The 17,087-nt window shown below is 43.1% G+C and overlaps 2 protein-coding genes across 3 annotated transcripts in view; both read left to right on the top strand.

Moving 5' to 3' along the window:
- GRIN3A (glutamate ionotropic receptor NMDA type subunit 3A) overlaps positions 1-17,087 on the top strand; it is a gene marked incomplete at both ends in the record, with an annotated part of 188,574 nt that overhangs the window by 162,541 nt on the left and 8,946 nt on the right. The window lies entirely within an intron of this gene.
- On the top strand, positions 8,409-8,921 carry PPP3R2 (protein phosphatase 3 regulatory subunit B, beta; the record flags this gene model as incomplete). The annotated part of the gene is made up of 1 exon (XM_080939941.1): positions 8,409-8,921. The coding sequence occupies one exon, from the start codon at positions 8,409-8,411 to the stop codon at positions 8,919-8,921; it is 513 nt and encodes a 170-aa protein (XP_080796067.1).

Here is a 17,087-nt window from a genome sequence, read left to right on the forward strand (position 1 = left end):
TATCTCCTCAGCTCTCTGATGTTTTCATTCATTTGGGAGCCCATAATCTCTCTGAGCAGGAATGGCCTCTGGATGTTGTCAGAGCTTTGTACATTGCAAAGTGATTGATGTGCCTTTTCTGCAGTGCCTGGGACATGGTCAGGCTTCATTTCTGTCCACCTGACATCACTGCTGTCCGATGACTTCCCTGCTTTAGACATGCAGGTCTTCTTTAGGCCCTGTTGCCTGCTTGTCCCCTTGCTCCAGTGCCTTTGCATGTGGGGTTTCTTCTGTTTGAAATGCCCTCCTATCCCAAGAACATCTACTTAACCTCTTCTACTTCCTGAGATTTCCACTCTAGCATGACTTTCCCGATAAAAGTTTCCTTTGAGTGGACTCTTTGGGTAGTGGGTATCTCTCATCTATAATCCATACCACAGAGGCTCCTTTGTATCTCCAAATGTGCCCGTGTTCCTGACATCTGTGTTCCATGCCTGCTTTAGCTGTTGCATTGGTCTCACCCATTAGCTGCTCAGGAAACACTTGCATCCATAGAAACACATGTATTCAACCAGTCATTGGTCTTCTAATAGCCTATTAGAAGATTCAAGCAAGTCTACCATCGGCATAAATGATCACTTCTACCAACTCTGTGCTAGGCACTGAGCCTGCTCTTAGTGTCCTATCTTAATCGGGGGAGGGGTCTATGATTCAACAATCCTCACCTCATTTCCAAAGGAACAGTGGATCAGATACTTAATGCTGCTAGAGGTCACAGAATTGTTAAGTAGCAGAAACCTTAATCTAGGTCTATACACATAAGAACTTATATGAAAAACTCTCCCAGAAGAAAAGAAAGCCAGGCAAGTGATTTCTAACATTGAATATATGCCTGTAGCCTGCCTGAGCACTTCTCTCTAGAAAGCAGCTGACAGGGTGGAGTGTCGTCGGAGGGGATGTGCAAAGCTTGGTTTTGCAAAAGTAGAGTTGTTTAGCACTAATAATATTTACTCTTTGTCTTAGTCAGGGTCTCTATTCCTGCACAAAACACCATGACCAAGGAGCAACTTGGGGAGGAAAGGGTTTATTCAGCTTACACTTCCACATTGCTGTTCATCACCAAAGGAAATCAGGACTGGAACCCAAGCAGGTCAGGAAGCAGGAGCTGATGCAGAGGCCATGGAGGGATGTCACTTTGCTTCCCCTGGCTTGCTCAGCCTGCTTTCTTATAGAACCCAGGTCTACCAGCCCAGGGATGGCACCACCCACAATGGGCGGGGCCAGGGATGGCTCCACCCCCAAGGGGCTGGGCCCTCCCCCCTTGATCACTAGTTGAGAAAATGCCTTACAGCTGGATCTCATGGAAGCATTCCCTCAACTGAGGCTCCTTTCTCTATGATAACTCCAGCTTGTGTCAAGTTGACACAAAACCAGCCAGCACACTCTACTTGATTCCTCTTTATTCTGGGGCCAGAAGCGGATGGCTTCAGACAATTTAACACCTGTTGCTTAATGTGGGAAGGTAGGTAAAGGATTTACTGTTCCCATCTCTAACCAGACAGCCAGGAGCCCCTCACTACCCAGGATAGTTAACTCTTTGTGAACCAGAGAGGAAAAAAAGGAAAAGAATTAAAATCCTTTACATGGGCATCTATGCATAGACACACACACATTCACACATATACATACTTTACTTAGGCCCAGCCACCTGTTTTAATTATCTCCACTAATGTTCATGCATGCTTACATACATATACACATATACTTACACACGTACATATAACCAGACATACATATATTTAGATGGACAGATGAATGATGGATGGATGGATAGATGGATGGATGGATGGATGGATGGATGGAGCCGAGTCCCCAAAACCACCAACCTACCTTCTTTATTTCTTTTCTCTGGCCTTTTAATATACAAAAGCTTTTAGAAAATCACCTATAGATAAAATGTTACTCAAAAATGGGAGTTACGAAAGCATGCTGCTATTAAGTTCAAAGCAGTGTTTTATCCATAAGCTCATTATAAGTTCAAAGCAATAGTTTTGTATGGCTTTGTCTTATCATAGTGCATACCTGTGGCTTCATCATTGGACCTGACCTAGAAAGAATATTTTTCCTTAGGCACAGATTTGTCCCAGGCCTATTTCTCTTTTTAGTGCAATTCTGAAAGCTCATTGTATTTCTTATTATTCGGCCTTTACTTACTATTTATGAGGAGTGGGCACATTCTATTCTTGATTCTAACTTTATTACATCTTTCTAGAAAAACAACTAAAACCACCTCTTAAACTTTCTTCCTGAGATTACTTCCTGAGATTATCAAATCAGAAACTAATCATTAATTCATCTAATCAGCATTAATTCCTAAAAGTTCATCTTCATGTTGATCTGCAAGAATCTGCCTAATAGTGTGGGCTGGTGCCTAGGATTTGTTATTCTATGTGATAGTGACAATTAAAAGCTGCAAAAGAACAATCCTGAGGTGAGATCTCTTTGGCATTGCCTCTCAGAACTCACTCATATGAGGCCATGCAAAAAAAAAAAAGGTGGGCTGCTGCTAGGCTTAGCCTTCCCTAGACAGCTTCTGGCAAATATGCATGATAAATATAAAAAGACTAAGTAAACATGCTCATTAAACTAGATTTCTCAGTGGCAGTACCCAGTCACTCCAAGGATTGTGCCGTCTTCACTACAGAAACCCCATTACTCGGCACACAACCAGCATGTAGGACGTGTTCAGTTTAATCTGTTGAATGGATTTAAGTTTAACATTCAAATAAAATAAAATGCATTAGTCAGAGCCAAGAACTAAGTAATTAAGTACGTGAATAGGGGTAGGAGGAGGTCTTAGTGGTTAGAAGAACCAGCTGCTGCTCTTCCAGAGATGCCAGGTCCTGTCCCCAGCACCCTCATTGCAATAGAAAGCATGAAGAAAAAGAAAGGGAGGAAGGAAATTTCTAATTAAAAGAAAATAAGGAAGAGACTAGAAAGACAAACTTGGCAAGTGTTCGTGGTGTGCTAAAGCCACTTAGGATGTGTTTTAAATACTTTCCCTTCCAAAGGTACCTTCTATACACCTACAGCAAATACACCTACAGAAAGCTCTGGCTACATTCTTTCTTTCCCGATTTGCTGACGAGAACCTGATACTCAAAAACAATCTGAGCTCATGGCCTGAGCTACAACTTAAGCTGCAGCTCCTCACACAACCCTGTGGTTCAGATCAATAAAGTGATCTGTTAAGTGTGGCTCCAGGTAGCACCAGAAGTACTTCCGGGAGAGGAGCAGGACTCCCTCCAAAGTTTCTAGGAACCTGATAGCACGTGTCATCTTGTGGTCCTGACCGACATGCAGAAGGGCGTGGAAGACGAAGCACGTGCCTCATTCCAATATTTCGTCGGTTACTTATGCGCGTGACTGTCTCGTAGCTCTTAGTCTGAAAGTTGTCGAGGAGAAATGAGCCTAAGGAGGAAAGCCTTGTTAAGAGAGAAGTGGCATCAGGTTTCTAGTTTCTTCCAAATCAGTCAATCAACCCTTTTAATTTACTACAGTCCACATACTGCGCAGTGATGCACAGAACAAGGAACAAAGTGTGCTTTCTGTGGAAATGACCAAGAATAATTGATGGCTAGAGAAAATGGAAGCAATGGCCGGAGTCCCATTGTGGTGCCAAACTGCAAAGCTTATGAAATGTGCGGCAACAGGGGACCCAACCTCACATTGACCACCCCAGCTTTCAGCATGGTGTTGAATTCTCTACAACACAGGGACCAAGGACAGTATTCTTCTGTCCATTGGGAGCATTTAACTAAGTGGCACCATCTCCCCAACAGTATGTTTCCAATCATTAAATCAACTAATTCTTGTGACGCCATCTCTTTTCATAAAACATTTCGCTGTATACATACAACCTAATCTGCCCATCACAATAATCACATGCAGTAGCTATGTCCATGTGTCTGAGTGGTCAGGTGGATACATGTGTGTATATGGCTGGAGGCCAGAAGTCAGCCTGGTGTGTCATTCCTCAGACATCAGCCACCTTAGTGTCCTGACATAGCATCTGTCACTGACCTTGAACTCACCTAGTAGGTTAGGCTGGCTGGCGAGCCGACCTCAGGCATCCTCTTGTCTCTGACTTCCTGGCTCTGGGGTTTCTGCTTCCTGGTAACACACACACATTACAGCTGACTAATGGCTCCTTTACAGCAATAGACCAAACTCCATGAAGTCTACCTGGCCTTCCCTCCATCCCTCCTTCTTCTCTGTCTTTCTTTTTTTTCTGACTTATTCTAGTTCGCATCCAGCTTTTGATCAAATACAGTGTACAATCTTTTTTTTTTTTTTTAACAAAATGAAACTGTCTCGACTCCTTAATCTTCCCTGAGTGGGGTACAGATCCACTAGCAAAGAACGATAGGAGGCAGTTGTTTGCCACCATTAGTGACGGAAAGTCCCTGCCCCTATCCTGTTATCTTAGTTACTTTTCTATTGATGTAACAAAACACAGTGCCCAAGACAGCTTAGAGAGGAACACCCTGAACTGGGCTTACAGGATCGGAGGGTTCGAGTTCATGATGGCAGAGCCAAGACTGCAGGCGGCAGGACCAGCTGAGAACTCGCGTCCTGGTCCACAAGCAGGAGACAGACAGCACACTGAAAATGCCGTGAGGTTTTTGAAGCCTGCTTCCAGTGACAGATCCTCCACCAAGGCCACTCCTCCTAACCAAATGGTTCCGCCAAACAGGGGACCAAGAATTCAAACACATACCTGTGTGGGAGGTCAGACCAAGCATTCATACATATGGACCTCTGAGAGTCGTTCAGACTAGCAGACATGTCCAGGTCGCTCAGCGAAGACCAACTCTGCCCTGCCTTGTGTCTCAGCCTCTCCCTCATCAGCTGCCTGGTCCTGGCCGACTGGGAGGATACAGGGGGTGCTCAGCAAAGCTGATGTCTTCCTCTGCCTTGCCTACATTTGAAGATCCCCCTCTCCATGGCCTGGAACTGAAAATGGGAGAGCCTTTGCCCTAGATTCTGTTCCTTACCTTCGGAAGGCCCTCCCACCCTGCCCCCCTCAATGCCCATCAGCCTTCTGTTCCTCACCCCTGCTGGATACAGAAGGCTTAGGAGGAGGAGCAGCCTCATGTGGCCCTGTGTTCTCAAAGGCTACCAGGTTTAGCTGTAGCTCACCTGCCCCCCCTCCTAACTTTTTGTCCACCACTTCTTTTGGGGGGGCAGTTGTAGTTTAATGAAGAAAACAATGCATTGAAAGTATCAGACTAAAATTATGAAATATTAATTTTGGTTATCTATCATCTATCTATCATCTATCTATCTATGTCTCTCACTTCTTAACTTCACCTCTCTGCCTTGGCCACAGATCTATACCCTTTCCTAAGACCCCTCGGGGCTTCATACCTGCCTTTGATGTGGCTGACATAGGAACTGAAAGCAGGGCAAGCAGGGTGGCCATGGGGCTGGCTCCTTGACTGGGGTCTCAAGGAACCGGTCTGTAATTCTGATAGAGGTCTGTCTGTCAACTGATACGGGTTGGTCTCCTGTGGGCCCAGCCTTCTTGCTGGAACTTTCTGGACAAAGGTTTGTGGTATCCCTGATACTGAAGCGAGAGGTTGTTCTCACTATCATTCTGTGACCTACGCCAGAAGATGTACCAGGTTATCCTCTAAAGCCTGTGCACGTAATTTAGTATGTTATGGCTGTTTTCTAACAAACGTTTGCTAAATGTACATGTATGATAACATACCCCGAGCTGCCAGATACTCTCACTTTTAGATGTTGCTTATAGTAGCAGAATATATAAAAATAACATTAATTAATAAAAATAGAAGTGGACAGACTGGCCAACTTCAACCCTGATCCAAAGGAACCTACACCTGGTACTATTAACCCAATTTTCTTCTCAAAGAATAAAACACTAGATCCTTTCAGGGCTTGCCAATCCAATCCCACCATCCCCAACAAATCTAGAAAGATCTTGGTGTTCTAGAAGGGGCACTAAGCAGAATGCTGGGCAGAGTAGAGATCAGCAATGATGTCAACATCTTATGATTTAAGGTAATCTCTACCCGCGCCCTTCTTGAAATGGTTACACTATGAGTTAGAATTCCTATCCGTCCTGCCTCAGTCTCCCACAAGCCAAGATTACATGGATCATTGACAGCTTAGTAATTCCCTTTAACATTACAAAGTCAAAAACTTTTTACACAGACTATGCCCTTTTAAATTTTCTGAGCAACTAGAAAACATGCAAATAAGACAAAATGCATCTCCAGTAAGATATCACAGCTTAGGCTGGGAAAAGGCATTGCATTTTCTTTTCTAAAGTCAATGGAGGCACTCAAGAGACAGCTAAACCCTTAGTGCGTGCCCTTTTCTTCCCAGCACCCACATCATCTGGGTCACCATTATCTATAGCTCCAGCTCCAGAGGAGCCAATGCCCTCTTCTCGCCCCCATAGACATCTTCACTACATGCACACACATGCACACACATGTACACACATGCACACAGACATACACATAATTTAAAAAATTAAGTCTTCAAAATTAACTAATGCCTAGTTAATTTTCTATTGCTGTGATCAATATCACACCGAAGGCAATTTATGGAAAGAAGTATTTGTATGGGGCTTTTGTTTTCAGAGGAATAAAAGTTCATCGGCATCACAGTGGAGTGGCACAGCAAGGTATAGCAGGTGTAGCTATAGACCCTGGAGCTAGAAGCTGAAAGCTGAGCAACAAACAGGAAGGAGAGAGCAAACTGGGACGGAACTTCCTCCAGAAAGGCCACGCCCCTAAACCTCCCCAAACGATGCCACCAACTAGGGACCAAGTATTCAAATGCCAAAGCCTATGGGGATGGTGGGGAGCGTGTCACTATTATTCAAACCACCACAATTACTATCTTTTTACAGAAAATATTTAAATGGCCAAACCTAATGGTAAAATGTCCAGTGGTGCAAGTGCAGCATTTGCACATGGTGACATCCATCTGATCTTCGTCTAAACTCAAGAACATAAGGCATGACATGCACTTGCTTTTTTTGAAAGTGAGTAGGTGTTTGCCTCCCTTATTTTGATTTAGCCCCCTGAAGTTCTCATGAGTCCCTTCAAACTGAATTGTCCTTGGACCACATCTATTTGTTTTATACATTTTTTGAGAATTGGAGTTGCTACTCCAATGAAAAGAAAGATTGATTTTGGCTGAAAGAACAAAGCTAGTGGAAGCAAAGGTGGAGGGTATAAATAATGTAAGCTGCACACACAGACCTTCCTGGGATCCTCTACGGGAGATCTCTCCACGATCTATGGGATGGACATCCCCAGGCACCAGAATACAGTCATGGAGATAAATCACAGAGCAACAGCGACCATGTTCTAGGGAACCTCGATTTTTATTTTTTTGTGTTTTGAAAGTGCTCTGCTGAAAGGGTTTGCAACCCCATGGGAAGAACAACATTATCAAGCAACCAAACCCTCCAAAACTCCCAGGAACTAAAACACTAACCAAAGAGCACACATGGAGAGACCCATGGCTCCAGTTGCATATGCAGCAGAGGATGGCATTGTCTGGCATCAATGGGAGGAGAGGCCTTTGGTCCAGTGAAGGCTCATTTTCCCAGTGTAGGGGAACGCCAAGGTGCTGAGGTGGGAGAGGGTAGTTGGGAGAGGGAGCACCTTCATGAACACAAGGCAGGGGGGTTGAAGTGGGGGGGGGATATGAAATGTAAATACAGAGAATGCCCAATAAATTTTTTTAAAAAATCAAATCCAAAAGAAAAAGGTAAAAGAACGTGCTCTGAATTAATAAGTTTTTTTTTAATTTCTCAAAAGTGTATTGATACCTGTACACCTGAGTAAGAAATTCTGTTTTCTGAAGAATCTTCTGATCCTCGGGTCCTGAAAAAGGTCCAGGTGGATGCCAGTCTGACTTCTCCCAGGAAGAATTATGGGCAGAACACCTCCTATCAGTGCCTGGACTATCATTTTATCTGGCAGTTACACCAGGCCTGCAAAGGAACCTTCACCCTATCACTTAACAAATGTTTGTTATGTATATAACGTCTGCCAAGCTATGTGAATTATCTAGATGTGTCCCTAACTCCCTTGGGGTTCACACTTCTTAGGAAAGGGGGATGAAAGAGAAAACAATTTCCAGGAGAGATAAAAATTATAAGGGAACCCGCATTGGAGAGGACAGCTCAGTTACAGCTATCCCTCGCCTGGGTAGCTCCAGTTTGTCCTCGGGTCCCCTCCAGCCTCTGTGTCCTGCGCTGCTGTTCTCTCTGAGCTTTCCTTCCCTCCCTGTGCCCACCTCTGCCTCCCTCCCACGTGCTCTCGCGTGCTGCCCGGGCCAACGGTAGCTCTGTCTGCCTTTGCCAGCCCTACCGCCTCGCCATGGGAAATGAGGCCAGCTACCAATCTGAGATGTGCAACAACTTCGACCACGAAGAGATCAGAAGGCTGGGCAAAAGCTTCAAGAAGATGGACTTGGACAAATCGGGTTCCCTGAGTATAGACGAGTTCATGTCGCTGCCCGAGCTGCAGCAGAATCCGCTGGTGGGCCGAGTGATCGACATCTTTGACACGGACGGCAACGGGGAAGTGGACTTTCACGAGTTCATCGTGGGCACCTCCCAGTTCAGCGTCAAGGGTGACGAGGAGCAGAAGCTAAGGTTCGCCTTCAGAATCTACGACATGGATAATGACGGCTTCATCTCCAACGGGGAGCTCTTCCAGGTGCTGAAGATGATGGTGGGAAACAACCTCCAGGACTGGCAGCTGCAGCAGCTGGTGGACAAAAGCATCTTGGTCCTGGATAAGGACGGCGATGGCCGGATATCCTTTGAAGAGTTCAGCGATGTGGTCAAAACCATGGAGATCCACAAGAAATTGGTCGTGTTTGTGTGAGTTTTGCGTTTGTTTTGTTTTGTTTTAAGGGCTCCCCCCTCAACATATTCAGCTTTCTTCTCTCTTCTCAAGATCTATATCCCGCTGTCCATCCGACTAACCTGGAAGTGTTTCTCGCTGCCGCTCTCATTCACAGTGTTATAAACTCAATTCTCAGTGACTACAAAGTGGGGAGCAGGGAGGGAAATGGGAAGTTGAATGATTCTTTAAAAAAAAAAAAAATGCTTTTTTCTTTGTTTTAGAGACCACGGTCAAGAAGACTTACACGCGTAAAAATAAGAACATGTACATCTTTGCATTTTGTTCTCAAGGTTGTGTATATTGGGAGAAGACAACAAATTTCGTGGAGTATTAGGAACGCCTGTCGTTTATCTTGGCATTCAGACTTTTAACAAACAGATTGTTAACATCCTGTTGTAATAACTAGCAAAAAAAATATATTTGTCTTTGCTTAGTATTTAATCGCTCTCTGGGCACAAATAACTCCATAGCGGGATGCACCCTAAACTCTCCAAGATGCACCCAGAAATCCCTGAATATGGCTGAGGAATAGAAGTCTGAACAGGAGATCCTGTCTCAGGGCTTCAGCTTACCGGAAAGTAGCCTCGGAGTTCATGTGAAAACTGCTAAATCTGGACCAAATGGCCAGCCTGCCAAGCTTGGTACAACAGGTTTGCAGCATTTCGGGTTCAGAAAAAGCAGAATTTTGGTTTGATGGGACATCCTCCTGAGAAAGAGCCCTCTCATCCCGTACACAGTTGGAGAGAACGGGAGAGTGTGTTTTCCCACAGGCAGACAGCAGGCCAGTGCGCCCTCTCATCCAGTACGCAGTTGGAGAGAACGGGAGAGTGTGTTTTCCCACAGGCAGACAGCAGGCCAGTGCGCCCTTTCCCAGGGGGCTGAAACGTTATTGTTATGGATGATGAGAAATACGGATTCCAAGCAAAATGAAACTTAGTAACATCAGTTTGGTTTGCTTCCAAGAGTCAGATCTGGTCCCTAGCAGAGAAGCCAAGAGATTTCTTATCCCAGGAATCTCCCCTCACTGTGACATCCAACTCAGAGTTCCTTATGCCTGAATCATTAAACTGGGGCCCTAGAAAGTGCTGGAACTTGTTGATTCTAGACAAGCAATATTACCCAATTCTCTCGGCAAGTCACTTAGTTCCTGTTGGTGACCTGAGATCTGCAATGTTAGCTAGTACAGCATAGGAAGGAACAAGCTCTGTTCTGTTCTAGAGTCAGTTTAAGACTACTGCTTGTCCCCATAAGTGTCACTAGGTCTCTGAAGTCCCTTAGACTATTGTCAACTCATAGAGTATAAGATGTCCTTGGAACACCTTATGCCTATGTGCCAGCATCTACTGCTTCACAGATTGTTCCCTTTAATGAGCTGCCTGAAACTCCAAATACTGGAACAATGGCATGAACGCCTACTCTACTTACCCAGTCAAGGAACACCACTTAACTATTCCTAATTTATTGTTCTATTTTAAAGAAGCTGCCGACCAGTCTTGGGGAGCAGGAATCCACAGATTTCATTGACGGCAAGGTGTCCGTCTATTCCAAGGCATACTGCAAACGTTTTATATTGTACTTTACTTAAGATCCACAAGGAATAGGAATCCTTGACTAAACTTCCTCTTCCATCCTAAAATATCTACTTGGGTTGTGCAAAAAAAATGCCATCCCTGTAACTGTGGAGTCAAACCTGTCTCACAACAGTTAAGACAGTTTGAGAGCCAAATAGTATGGCTTCAGTTGGAACAGCCTAACCACATCACTTATGAGTTAGTTGACTATGAGTACCCTGGCCTGTGTGCCTTTCTATCTAAGTGTATTCTGAGGATTCAAAGAGATGAAATTTGTAAAGCGTTCACTCTACTGACTTCCCTGCCTCTCCCTCCCCCCCACCATCGGTAAGACCAGTGGGGAAGGGGAAGGAAGAGGACCGGGATCCCCGCTTCCTCACTTCTTGATGTACAGCCAATACTACCCTGAGTTAACTGGACATCTGTGTAATCCTGGGCAGGAAAGGAAGTGACAGGAACAGAAGCCAAGGCCCTCTTTACCACACACATGCAGAGCACACTGCAGACTTCTCAACCTAAGACACAAAGAACACTTGAAAGAGAGCCTTTCATCCTAGCCTAACATATCTGACACTGAGAGGAAATGTTAGTGAGAAAGGTGAACACAAACCAAAAAGATCTCCTGAGGTCAGACATTATCGCTCTGAACATGTACACTTCCAATAGAAAAAATTTTAAATTATGACCAAGGGTTTGGTTAACTTCCTATTTAATAAGGAAACTCTTTTGAAGTAGCTGGGGTAAGTTAATTGCTCAACCATACCGTAGCTACATAAAGCATTTTAGCAATAACTTTGGACTGACTACTTGTTTTTGGTTTTTAAACAAAAACAGTCTGGCCAGATATTTGGGGAAATGGATTATATTTACTTCCAATTTAGAATACTTTTTTTCCTTTCAGTTAAGTTCCAATTTCTCACCAATCAACAGTTCTATACAACTTCTTAAAGTAACAGTAAGAATTGGTGTGGGCAAGGCAATCAGCTCCTAACTTTTGTCCTAACTTGTGTGATGTCATTTGATCAATGCTGAGGTGGTACCCTCCTCTCAGCTTTACAAATGACAGAGACACTCTTGTCTGTAGAATAGCCTGGGAGGAAAACAGAAAGACTTAAGACCACTAAATCTGAGCTTGCTTTCTATCATATTAAATTCCTCTTATTTTTATGGTTCCTATATTCATGTGTCTCAAATTATTTGTAATAATCTTAATATAATCTAGTCTGAATTCAATTTTCATAAGAGAAAAACCAAGAACTAACAAATGTTTGTCAAGGAGCAAAAGGCCCAGACATGCGCCTCTTCAGTATCATGTGTTGAAAAGAAACAGATGTATTTAAAAAGTGTGTGTGTGCATGTGCATGCATACAAGTATGTGTGTGTATGCAGGTGTGTGTATGAGCAAGTATACAAGAAAAGTGTGTATGTGAGAAGAAGAGGTCCATTCTGAGTGGATCTTGAAGACTATCTACCTTGCATTTTTTTCTTTTTTTCCCTTTTTTTAAATTAAATATTTTCTTTATTTACATTTCAAATATTATCCCCTTTTCCAGTTTCCCCTCCAGAAACCCCTTATCCTATCCCCTCTTCCCCTGCCTCTATGAGGGTACTCCCCACCCACCCACTCCTTCCCACCTCCCTACCCTAGCATTGGGGCATCAAGCCTTTATAGGACCAAGGGCCTCTCCTCCCATTGATGCCAGATAAGACCATCCTTTCCTACATATGCTGCTGGAACCATGGGTCCCTCCATGTGTACTTTCTAGTTGGTGCTTTAGTCCCTGGGAGCTCTGGAGAGGGAGATCTGGTTGGTTGATATTGTTGTTCTTTCTATGGGGTTGCAAACCCCTTCAGCTCCTTTCTCTAACTCCTCTATTGGGGACCCCACTCTCAGTCCAATGGTTGGCTACGAGAATCCACCTCTGTATTTGTCAGGCTCTGGCAGAGCCTTCGAGACAGCTATATCGGGCTCCTGTTAGCATGCACTTCTTGGCATCTGCAATATTGTCTGGGTTTGGGAAGGTGGGGCAGTCTCTGGATGCCCTTTCCTTCTGTCTCTGCTCCACATTTTTGTCTCTGTATTTCCTGAGTAAGGTAACCCAGTCACAAAAGAACACAAGTGTTATGTACTCACTGATAAGTAGGTATTAGTCCAAAAGTTCTGAATATCCAAGATACAATTCACAGACCACATGAAGCTCAAGAAGAAGGAAGACCAAAGTGTGGATGCTTCAGGCCTTCTTGAAAGGGGGAACAAAATACTCACAGGAGAAAGTACCTTGTATTTTAAAAGAGAGCATCTCACTGGGGCCTGGCGGTCACGGCTGAGTTTAGGCTGGCTGTTTGATGAGCTGCAGAGACTCTCCGGTCTCCATCCTCTCCACTCTGGGATTACAAGCGTGGCACCACCACACCCAGTTCTTTTATGTTAGTTCCAAGAATTGAACTCAGGTCAGTTACCAGGGTATCACTCCAGCCCCTAGACTTAGTTTTAAACTACCTTCCACATTCATCTGAGCTTGAGGAACAGGGGCCATTTTTAAATTAAACTGATAACAGCAGTATGCTCCAAAGGTATACACATGAGTAACCACATATTGTCATGATTCTATGCTAATGGATTAGGTCTGCTCTCTACCATGTGTCACACTTTCCAAGCCCTTTTGAAAACAGAGGAAAAATGGTAGCCTCAGCGCAGTTGGTTTGTACTCCAAGTCATGCTTTAGAAATGGCATCACAGAATAGAAATGTGTCTGCGAGTCGGAGAATTAGATTGGATATTTGGAAGTGGGGTGAAGAGGGTGGGGTGCTAGGCACAGGACCCAGGTGTCACGCATGCTAGGCTGAATTCCAAGAACCTGAAATTCTTTTCCTGGATTACCTATTCCAGTGACTATGACGTATAAACTATGTCACAAGACAATACTTTTCAGTTATTTGCAGTGAAAAACAGGAGTGCCTAGGTATAGCAGTCAAGCTGTGTAGATGAGAGGGCGGTCTGACCAGCCTAATCTAATCCGTAGATGTGCATTGTTGTTGCTGATAATGGCAGCTTTAGAATATGGTTTTGCCAGCTTTTTTTAAAACCCAACAATTGCCTGGTGTGGTAGTACATCCTTTAATCCCAGCCCATGAAGAAATGTGTGCATGCACACACACACAAGGATTTTAAATAAAATTTAAAATTTAGCTAAAAGGAATGTGGGCTTTTCTGAAATGTAAGTGATTCTTTAGGGTATAATCTCTGAAGTATTGGGACAAAATTGAAAGTCCTGAAGAAAACATTGCTCTGTTCCCTAACATAAAAGCTTGAGATATACTGAAGAGATCAGCATTCCTCCAAATCATCACTGAACACAAAACATTGTTTTCAAGACAACTGAAACAATAGAAGCCTGTGGAGAACACAAAATAAACACACGCGTACAATTCCAAAAAGTAAGAGACCCTGTTGTCAAATCTGAAATGGAAAACATATAGAAAGGAAAAGTCAATAGCTTTTCAAATTAAGTCTCATGCCTGAAACTCATACAAAAGCAGAAAATGCAAACATGATCTACACAGAAGGCAGGAAAAATAAACATGGGAAATATTCAACCACCAAATAAACACTAATTACAACACTTAAATCAAATTGGATTTGGGGTATAACCACGGCAGAGTGCTCACACAGTAGTCGTGGGTTTGATGTTTCGCCAGAAAGGGGGTCGGGGAGCAGGAAAACTGATTATGAAACAAGGTTGGGGAGGTTATGAGGATCTGAAACTTTGCAGCATCTTGTATGTTGGGTGGCACCGAGTCTGGTTTCTGCCATTTTTAAGGGTCATTTCAGATTTTATTGATTACTAAAATAGTTGTAACTATTGGCTTGATAGCCACACTCAGGGCATATCTATCTCAATGATCTAAAATGATATATTTAAATTGGTCCAGACACTTTACTGCAGACAATATTTATCTCATATAAAGTGTAATCATAGCAGTTTGGTAATAGTAAATCATGATAAAAGAAGAAATAGACTTAATCCATTGAGGTTAATAGATGACTAATTTTTAGAAACTAAAAGAATCATTTTTAAGAGAGTTGTTCAAAAAACTCAGGAGATGAAGGCAGGAGGATTTCCTTAAGTTCACTGACAGCTTGAACTACATAGTGCCAAGATAGCCTAAGCTACAATATGAGATTCTGTCTTTAAAACATTTACTTTATATTAACAAGATATTGATGTCTTCTCAGAGGCTCTGCCAGAGCCTTACTGATACAGATGAGGATGTTTGCAGCTAACCATCAGACTGAGCACAGGGACTCCAATGAAGGAGCTAGAGAAAGGACTGAAGGAGCTAAAGGAGTTTGCAACCCCATAGGAAGAACAATATCAACCAACCAGACACCCCAGAGCTCCCAGAAACTAAACCACCAACCACTGAGCACACATGGAGAGACCCATGGCTCCAGCTGCATATGTAGCAGAGGATGGCATTGTCTGGCATCAATAGGAGGAGAGGCCCTTGGTCTTGTGAAGACTCATTTCCGCAGTGTAGGGGAATGCCAGGGTGGTGAGGTGGGAGTAGATGGGTGGGAAGGAGAGCATCCTCATAGAAGCAGGGGAATTGGGGATAGGAGAGGGAGAGGAGGGAACAGGGAAAGAGGATAACATTTGAAATGTAAATATATAAAACAGCCAATAAAAATGCAAAACCAATACAGTAATCTCAAACTGCTTATAGTGCCTCAGAAGGAGGTGGAGTCTCATGACTACTTTAGTTATCCATGATGGAATGCTGATGGGCTCAGTCTTATAACCAGTTGCTCGGCTCTCCTCATCATTCTCAGCCCCTTACATCTTCTCCATTTCCCCTTCTGCTGTGTTTCCAGAATGTTTGAGAGGGCGGTAGATGTCCCATTTAGGGCTGAATACTCAGGAGTATTCTCAGCACTCTGACCAATCTTGTGTCTGCATTAATCAGCACCCACTGCAAGCAAAAAGTTCCGTGGCCAAGGCTGAAAGTCAAAAACATAAATATAAAGAAGATAGCTTAACATGTATCCATTTAGTAAAATAATAATAGTAGATGTCCTATTGGCTTTGACCCCTTAGATGCCCATAGCCTTTCACCAGGTTTACAGTGCCAGATACATTTCTTCCTGTACAGAAGGCCTTAAATCCAATTAGGAAACAATTACTCGCAGAATAGCCATGGCATTATTGCACCAATGGGTACATCTTGCCTAGTAGATTGATATTATAACATCCAAACTCCAGTTCATTCACTTCCAGTGGCAGAACTAGAAACTAGTCAGCAGGGAGTACGCTTTTGCTCAGCTTCAACTGTTTTCTCTATGTCCTGAAACCCTAGTGTGTAGTTCTGATGAGTGACCAAGAACCATGACAATAGCCTGTATTGTATGGAAGGCCTCTGGGGCTTTCTTTACCGACACTGAGAGATGTAACCCACTCACTGGGGTTTTTGACTTACTAACTTATGGCTTCTAGTAGCAGCATTATCCATCCATGTAGGGTACCTTTATTCGAAGGAGTTTGCTTTTAATGTGTTAAATGTGATATATTTGGGGATACCCAAATAGTTCGAGTAGAGATTTGAAGAATAATGTCCTTAATTTTTAGAAATCATTAGCATATCCATGGCATTTAAAGTCATAAATTTGGATAAAAAATAAGCATAGCAAGGAATTGAAATCACGTCCTCAATTCCAGTCAGAGAGGTAAGGATTGGTAATGGGAGTTGAAGTGAAACCAAGAGACAGAACAGTACCCCCAAAACTATATAATGAATAAGGTGACTCACTGTGAGGCAGCTGAACAGCAACCTGAACACAGTGGGTCCACATCAGAACGAGAGGAGAATAATTGAGAGCAATGAATACAGACAGCTGTCTAGAGAACCAGAGGCATGAGGCAGGTGGCTGCTGTGTGTTATAATCTGTGAATGTGAAGAAGTATTCCTTGCATGGAAACGTCATCAACATGTAAGATTCAAACGATGAATGAAATATTTTCATAGCATTTCTTGCTAGAAGCTTGGAAATGGCTGTTGCAAGTGTCCACATATGAGCAAGATACAAAACAGAGTTTGGGTACCAAAAAAAAAAAAAAAAAGGTAGTCTTGGTCTCTACATTTTCCTGAAAACACCCACGGTCTAGGCAGAAACTACACATTTGGTAATTACAAGCATCTCCCTTTATCTGGATCTAGTTTGCTTTTTAAATTGTGATCTTTAAATGCAGCAGTGTTTGCTGCATTTTCCATTACTCTCACAAAAAAAAAACAAAAACACAAATTACATCCCCATTTAATTCAAAACCACAAACTGTATTTCTCAATTATCACAAAAATTCTCATATTTAGACATCTATGGGTGCATATCCCTAATGCAGTGCGTGGACTATGATGGCATAATCCACCAAGGATAGCTCCTTAATCTGAAGCATTTAACCCGAGATTTTTATTTATTATTTATCATTCTAACATGAGATGTTTATTACTATCTATTCATGTATTTATTGTGATAAAGATGGGGCCGAAGGAATTAAGTACCCTAGGCAAGTGCTCT

This window comes from Micromys minutus (assembly GCF_963924665.1).
Source record: "Micromys minutus genome assembly, chromosome: 28".
NCBI classification, from domain to species: domain Eukaryota; kingdom Metazoa; phylum Chordata; class Mammalia; order Rodentia; family Muridae; genus Micromys; species Micromys minutus.